General features: G+C 33.3%; 1 protein-coding gene and 1 pseudogene across 1 annotated transcript; one reads left to right on the forward strand and one right to left on the reverse strand.

Annotated features, from left to right (window-relative positions):
- Nucleotides 1-1,272: 1,272 nt before the first annotated feature.
- Nucleotides 1,273-2,332, forward strand: LOC129287962 (uncharacterized). The gene is made up of 2 exons (XM_054924260.1): nucleotides 1,273-1,428; nucleotides 1,545-2,332. Exons 1-2 carry the CDS (start codon nucleotides 1,421-1,423, stop codon nucleotides 2,122-2,124), a joined length of 588 nt encoding a protein of 195 aa, XP_054780235.1. The 5' UTR covers nucleotides 1,273-1,420; the 3' UTR covers nucleotides 2,125-2,332.
- Nucleotides 2,333-2,480: 148 nt separating this feature from the next.
- Nucleotides 2,481-4,032, reverse strand: LOC129288338 (UDP-glycosyltransferase 83A1-like; annotated as a pseudogene).
- Nucleotides 4,033-8,972: the final 4,940 nt, after the last annotated feature.

The following is an 8,972-nucleotide window of genomic DNA, read 5'->3' on the forward strand; positions in this document are numbered from 1 at the left end:
GATACTCTCTTTTTATTTATTAATGTGAGAGATAAGCTAACATGAAAAAAATTAACAAAGGTTAAGGGATTAATTTGTAACTGATTCAAAAGCTAAAAGATTGAATCATAAGTGAGTTATAGTTGAGGGATTAAATTACAGTAAGTTATAATTAAAAGACTGAGTTATAAATAATTGAAAGTTAAAGAATTAAAAAATTAATTTTTTTTAAATTTAATAAAATTTTGACTGTTAATCTTGTACTAGGGGTGTTCACGGGACGGGACGAGACTGGGACACCCCCGTCCCGTGTCCCGTCCCGAGAAAAAGATCGGGACTGAATTTTGGTCCCGTGTCCCGTCCCGTCCCGAAAGTCGTCCCGTCCCGTTAAGAGTCGGGACGGGACCGGGACAAGATCGGGACGTCCCGCCGTCCCGATAAATGGAATAATATCGAAAAAAGATTTGGATAATAACATTCATTAAAATTTTAAATCATATAATTTATTAAGTTTAAAATCAAAACAACACAAGTACATAAATAACAATAATTTAAAATTAATTATTGAATTATATTAATCATAACTACACATTATAATAATAAATACAAATAATCTTTATATTATAAGATTAGTAACAACAGACAAGTCAAACATAACATCAAATCATTGTTCTTCTACTTTAGTGAAGATGTACTAAGCTAATTACTCTTCTAAAAATAAGCAAAAAATACGTTGTAAATAAAAGTTATTAAATAGATATATATAAGAATAAATTATATTAATATAATTAATATATTATAAAGAAAGATATCGCCATGTTTACTCCATGCCATTAAAATTATCAATATAAAAAAACTTTAGTTTTAAATAAGAATTGTAAGTATTAAAATTATAATTGATATAATTAATATAAGTATAAATTATATTAATATAATTAATATATTTAAAATAAAAAATAATATATATAATATTCGGGACGGGACGGGACGTCCCGATGGTAATCCCGTGTCCCGTCCCGTCCCGAACCTCTTTCCTGTCCCGTCCCGTAAAGTCCCGTCCCGATTATTTTCGGGCCGGGACAAGACCCGTCCCGATATGATCGGGACGATACCGGGTCAATTGGGACGGGTCCGGACTGAACACCCTGTCTTGTACCATATCCCTACTGACCGGTTTGCGCGTTTGCAGCACCTGATTATTATTTATTTATTTAAATGAGTAAAGTTATAAATTTAGAATTGTTTGATTTGACCTCTTTTCCTTACCAGTCTTTTTGAATATGAAAACCGCCCAAAAAGCAATAAAGTAGCAGAAGCAAACAAAATCGGAAAGAAAAGCATCTTTCTCCTCAAGGAACCAACACAAAAACCCTTACAAGCAATAATTTTCTCTCTAGTTCAGCAACCCCGAAGCCCAATCGCCAAAAAATTCGGTTCCTCCATGGCAGAGTATATCTCTTCCTGAAATTTCTTGCTTTACAATCTGCATTTTTTGTTATATCAATTGTATTCACTTTTTATTTCACTCTTTGAACCATTTTTTCTGTGTAATCTCTTGCTTTCAGATCTGAGCAGTACCAAAAGGAGTATTACAACCCAGAAACCGTCCCTAGAGTCTCTTCTGATTCGTATTCTTCACCCACAACGAGTGTTCATGTCACAGCTCTCGATGGTCTTGTCAATGTTAATTCTCTCTTCACCATTGCTGTCTTCGTTGGTCTCTCTCTTACAACCCCAGGTCAGCGAAGTCTTGAGAACCGGTCTTCCTGCGACGCTGGAATCGACGTCGCCAAGAAGCTCCTTGTCTTCGAGGTTGTTTCTTTCAGCTTCTTCCTCTTCTCCTCGTTGGTCGCTCAGGGCTTGAAGCTCGCCATCAATTTGCTCAACAGCAAGGACGTCGATGAGGCTTTCAGAGTACACATTAATCTCAAGGTTTTGAGGTTCGGGATGATGGGCTCCGCCGTTGGATCCGTGATGGGTTGCTTGTTTCTCATGCTTTCGATGGTCAATGTGATTGAGATTCGGCTAGGGATGCTGTCCTGCGGTAGCAAATCTGCTGTTCATGCCGTTGCTGCTTTGGTTATACTGGTTTCTTCTGCTCTTTTGATTTATATTTCCACTGCTATATATGCTTTTACGCAGTAAATCAACTCATAAATGGTTAATTTTGGCCATCCAAGTCCATCAAATATTTTGGCTTTTGTTTGGTAATATTTATAAAATTAAAATAGTGCCGGCTTGTATTTCTATGGCCAATTCATGGTTCTTCTGCCTTAGACTTGTTGTATGCACTAGAGAGTGATATTGGCCAATTTTAGGTTGTCGAATTGCAAGAAGTAGCATAGTTTGTTCACTTCTCCGTGTTTTGGTTTCTTGGATATGGCACCGAAAATGATTGATTGCTTGAGTGGTTAACAATTAATTGTGATTGCGATACATCCAAAAGAGAAAGTAAAGGTTAAAGAGTAATAATCTTCTTATTACTACTACTACTATTATTTGATGCCTACAATCCTCTTATTACTTTTCTTGGTGAATAACATCAAACATGTTATTGTATAACCCATTCCACGAACTCGGTGAAATTCTTGGATGAGAGACCCCCGTCTGTTAAGTTATTCATGATAATCTTTTTCAGCTCCATTGACCTTGCCCTTATGCTTTCATCTTCAAGCAACATGTCCACTTTTCTCTTGATTTCATGGAGATCAGTCCTTTGTCGTCAAAGTCAAATCCCAGTCCCACCTTCCAAGCATTACAAATACAAGTCTTGTCAAAGAAATGGTCTGCAAAATATGGCCAGCACAGAAAAGGGACCCCATTGCTCAAACCTTCAATGACAGAAATCCAACCACAATGGCTAAAAAAGCAAGCTATTGCAGGGTGGCTCAACACATGCTGTTGAGGTGCCCAGTTCACTATTTTTCCGTTCTTGTAATGAAACTCATCTGGGTATGTCACTTTTGTGTCTTTACCTTTGTCATACTTTCCGAATAACCCAAAGAAAAGGCCTTTGGGTGAGCTCAAGTCCAAGAGCTAGCTCTTGGAACTGTTCTGCATCGAACACAGTGAAGCTACCGAAGGCAACATATAATACAGAATTGGGTGGCTGTTGGTCTAGCCATCTCAAGCAAGAGAGGTCCTCTTCCCAGAATTGTCCAAGTGATTGAGAAAATGGGCTCTCATAGCTCTTCATTAATGGTCCATTGGGGAGGATCTTGGGGTATAAAGAAAAAGCTCCTGGTTCAAGTTCAAAAATGGTATTGCAAAGCCACCAATCTGTCAAGTGTGAAACTCTTGTGATCTTTGTAATATAATCATATATAATCTTTTGGGAGGTTGACGAGTCTACTATACGGCACCATGGAATGTGAGCTGCGTTCATCTTGGGAATCTCTGGGGATAGCTCAAATTCCCCTTTTACAATTGGGATCCCTGCAGTACCAGGAGACATCAAGATAGGTCAATACATGTGCAAAACAACATACCCTAATTCCAAAGCAATGAAGATATGCATGTCAATAAATAACTAGTGTCATGAAAAAGACGAAAGGGAAAAATTATATGACCATCAGAATCCAAGAGTCCATCATGAATAAGCTTTGGCACATGAAGTTTCATGGCCGAAAGAGTTGCAGATGAAACATTGATGACAGCCGCTTTAATACCCAGCTTATATGCAACTTCCAAAGCCCATGCCATATTCACATCTGCAACTATGCAGGTGATTCTATCACTGCCTTGAACCAAGTGCTTTTCTATGAGCTTCTCAAGCTCAGATGGCATGGTGCTCAACATTGCCAAACATAACTTGGCAATGTCATTCCTGTCATCTTCAGGTCCCATACCATCTGGGATGGACACTAATTTGAAAGGCAAGCTCTCATCAGTCTCATCCAAGTACATTGCCTTCACCATTCTCTGGTGGTTGTAATCTGAGTTGACGAAGGTGATTTTAAGGCCATTTTGGGCTAGTTTATGAGAGAAGCTCATCAGACAATTGACATGTCCTTGAGCAGGAATGGGTAAAACCAGAACATGAGGGCGACTCATTCTGTGTGTTGCTTAGTGCAGTGGCTATGTAAAGTGGGTGTGTTGAGACTTGAGAAATGCTCTGTTCTGGTTTATTTTATAGACAGGAGGGTGATGGTGGAGGCTTGCGCCATTAATGCCAGGAACACTAAATTTCTTTGACTTCACGTTAATTTTGCTTACTTTTGACAGGATTTTAATTCTCTTTTACTTCCTACACAAAACAGAAATGATACTCCTAATTACTAACAAATGTCCAAGAAACTTTAATAAAAGCATTTATAAGATTCAACGTCTGAGTCAGAATTTGTTGAGTTATCATAAGTATTAATCATATTATTTTCAGCTATCCAAAAAAATTACTAACTGGACGAGTTCTAATGTAGTAATATTAACAGGTACTCTTTCTATAAGATATTTTTAATTGAATTATGTATATTAATAAAAGTTTTTAATTTAATTGAAATCAAATAAAATTATAATGATTTTTTAGTTGTGCTTCTAATAATATTATAATTAATATCATGACTGTAATGGGTAAAATATACACTTAATACTTTTTCTATTTTTCAAGACAATCATAAAATTATGTAATTATTTTAAAATATTTTGATATTTTTTATATTTAGAAATAAATTTTTGAAACAAAGTATTTTATATATAAAAACAGATGAAATATATATCTAGAAACATGTGATTGATGAATTAAATAGATGATAATGTAGGCCAACATAGGGTTGGCCTACCACGAGCCACGTGTCATGCGGTGCGGGTTAGAGTAACATTGGTGCGCGTAAGACTTGGTTTTGATGCTCATCACACATCACTCTATAGTGAGATATGAATCATTCAGATTTTGTTTTAGATGATCTAAATTTCAAACATTATTATATATTATATTTATTAAAATAAAAATTTAAAAAATTATAAAATAATTTTAATAAATTTTTTATATCTAGATGTTCAATATTTAAAATATAATTATATATTAGATTTATTAAAATATAAATTTAAAAAATTATAAAAAAATTTTAATAATTTTTTATATCTGAATAGTCCATAGTTAAAGCATTATCATATATTAATTTATTAAATAAAAATTGAAAATAATTTAAAAAAATTTAATGATTTTTTTATTTTTAATATGATTTAGATTTAATTTGGAAAATACAATTTAATGTTTATAATTGATATATATTGACTATTCAAACATACTCTATATAAGTTAAATCTGGACTGTGCAGAGTGCGTCTAGATAGTCAAGATGTAACAATTATAAAAAAATTTTAATATTAAATTGGACTTTCTAAATTAAATTTAAATTAGATTAAAAATAAAAAAATTATTAAAATTATTTTATAATTTTTATTTTAATAAATACAAATTAAAAATATATAATAATATTTTAAATCTGCACCATCTAAATTAAAATTTGAATAGTCTAGATTTTATTACAATGATAAATATCATTGTGATTGTAAGGTTTTTCTTACTTATCCACAATTAACTCCACAAAATTAAGATAATCACGGGAATAACCCAAATAAATTATCAAGTTTGTAAAATTTTTATAAATGGAATTTCAAGTTTTTAAAACTTAAAATGCTATAAAATCAGAGCAAAACGTGTATACGGAAGCATGGGTATCATACAAGGTAAGATAATATCAAATTAGGGTCAAAATAATAAAAAAACTAATTCTGGCACAATTATGCTGTAGCATAAAATTTTATGCTATGACATAAACAACAAAACAAGCTGTCATGGCAGACTTCCTACCCAAACTTTTGATGCGCACTAAATTTCTATCCGACATTTGATTAAGTTGATTTAGGTATTCATAAAAAGCTCATTTAGTGAGTTAGCTAATGGCACTAGTCTCATTTACAAATTCTATCATATCAAAAAGTTGAACACTCAAAATCAAAACTACTACTTTCTCACATTTCTAACTTTCAAAGTGTCTAAAACCCAACCCAAGTGCCATTAGCCTACACAACCACCTAGACCATACTTAAGTGATTTAAAATGACCTGTGCAACATACCACAATATACATATATACCACATATCATACTTTCACTTCTTAATGCCAAATTCATCAAAAACAAAGAGGGAGGTCATCATCATTCAAATTATCCAATTACACCTTTACACCCTCAAAATAGCCTTATACATACTAGCACATTTTAGTCTTGAAGAAGCATATTTAACTCAAACAAACTTACCAAGGGCATCAAAACACCAACTAATAATCACATATTAATGAAATGGTGCAAGTAGGCAACATAATTATTCTAGTTAGCAATATCATGATAATTACATATTAGTCAAAAGTATTTGAAGTATTACAGTAGAAAATCCAATATCTAAACCTCATATGCCTTTCCCTTATTCTAATAAGAGCTAGCCTTGTAAAATGTTAAATAGAGGAGTGAGTATAATAACAACTCAGTAATTAAGTTTCACATAATCTATACAATTGCATATCAATCGAAAATGAATGTAATTGGCAATAAACACATATATAAAGCATGTATGACAATGTATAGCCTCGGCCACAATAATAACAACCATGTGACCAGGCTTCAAACACATAATTATATATATATATATATATGTATGTATGTATGTATATATATATATATATGTATGTATGTATGTATGTATTAATAATGCACAACCTGGGATCACAATAATACCAACCATGCACCCTTAAGGAATTGTTTGGTTGGAAGGAAAGGAATGGAGGGGAGCCCCTCCCCTCCCCTCCCCTTGTTTGGTTAGGTGGAGGGGAGGGGAGATTTTTAAAATTTTCCCTTCCCTCCTCTCCCCTTGAAAACCTCCCCCCCCAAATTGAGGGGGAGCCCCCTCCCCCTCCCTCCTCTCACCTCCCCTCCCCTTCCCTCTCCTTGAACCAAATAGAGCCTAAATCGTACCGGACCACAATACTAACAATCATATGGTTGGGACTAAATGCATAATCATATGCCAACTTTATATCCTCCTGTTACCTTCAACATGAAACTGATGGCTATTCGATGGCTACGTCCTTCACGGATTAACCCAACCTTTCATTTGTGAGAAACTATTGGGCCAAGGTCACTCACTCACTTGTGTAATCTAATTTTTTCTAATACTAATAACATGGGGTGTCGTACCCTTAATCTATCCTGCTCATGAACTAGTACAAACTAGTTAGGTTCGAGTCATTTATAGAACAAGTGGGAAAATCCCAAATCAATCATGAGACAAGGGTTACCTCTCAATTCCAATGGTCAGCGTTGAGACAAGCTCCCGATTCTAATAATCACTGCCAATACTATGTGGATTTAATTAACTACTCCTCTCTATAGACAAACTCTCACCAATGATCATGCTATACATGTATATCATATATGTATGTGCATTCGAATCAACTATTCATATCATGAATCCACATATCCATACTCACACCCAACTCACTCTACACACCAACTAGTAGATAATCACATTTTCTCATTCATCATCACTATTTACATATATATGAACACACATATAATTTGTAGCAATAATTCATTACCAACCATGTCAAATTTGCATTATGAGTTTAAAAATATTAAACATGTTTCAAATTAACCATTTCAACAAATAATCAATTAATATTTAATTATGTAAACTAGGTTTTTCTTAATTATCTTAAACCTTTGAGAGGTCAAAGGTTATTCCTCAATCATAACTTACTTTCTGAGCTAAATTTAAGCTCACTGGTCCTTTATGAGGTTAATTTACAATTACATTAATACCTATGACTAATAATCATTAAAATCACCACTTTCAATATTTAATTTCATATTTTAATAACTAAATTTCTCAACTACAAAATCAACCTCACATCCAATGAGTTTCTTAACTCCCATTAATTTCATTTAGCTCTCAACAAATTAAATAATCACTAATATATCATCCAACAATCCAAAATCATTATTAATGTCATAAATTACTCACTTCCAACTCTCAAATTTAAACATTTTAATCAACCAAAACTCTTAACTCTTGAGTTTAATCACCACATTAGGTTTATTAACTCCCATTAACTCCAACTAATATTAACACAATCCTTAATCAACATCAATGATAGCCACTTACCTCAAGCACCACCATTTATGGCATTTAAATGCACAAATTCATCCATAATTTAGAGCCACTCTCATGGACGCATAAAAGCTCTATTTCTAGGCTTAGATAACTCAAAAAACTCTTATTAACTCTATTTATATCAATGGATTTGGACCCAAAGCTCCTATGGTCCGAAAATCATCCTCCAATTACAAACCCTAACTTAAAAATGGCATAGAAAGGAAGAAGAATGGTAGGGGAGGCTTATCTTAGTGATTAATAGCTTTAAATCTTCCTAAAACACCAACAAAATCATGCCCTAGCAAAGAAGATCATGAGCCCCTTCATTCTCCTCTTTTTCCTTTGTTTTTCGCACACACAAGTTCCCTTTTTAAGTCAAATTCACAATATTATGCTACAACGTAAATGCATTATGCTGTAGCATAACATATAGTTGGCCAAATTCTGATTTTCTTTCTTCAATTTAAGCCCAGGTAGCCTAATTCATTTTTGAACCCAATCTAATAACTAAAACCAAACTCAATAGGCCTATTAGCCATATCTAACTATTCTCAAACTCATTTATACTTAAATTTATAATTTTATCCTTCATTAGCTTAATTTGTTAAGGGATAATTTTTGGGTTGTTATAGTGATGAGCATCAAAACTAAGTCTAGTGGGCTTCATATTTATCAACATGAGAAAATATCTTTTTTTTTTTTTTTAATTTTTCCCTTGCTTTTGACCACGATAGTTTCCCTTTATGAATCATCCCACATGTCCTATATTAACAAGATAATATTTAGAAAAAATAATAATAAAATCTCTTTGAATTATATAAATAAAAATTTGATTCCTTAAAA

The sequence above is a fragment of the Prosopis cineraria genome, unplaced genomic scaffold, assembly GCF_029017545.1.
Source record: "Prosopis cineraria cultivar Desert tree isolate PC_DT_omini unplaced genomic scaffold, ASM2901754v1 PC12, whole genome shotgun sequence".
NCBI lineage: Eukaryota > Viridiplantae > Streptophyta > Magnoliopsida > Fabales > Fabaceae > Prosopis > Prosopis cineraria.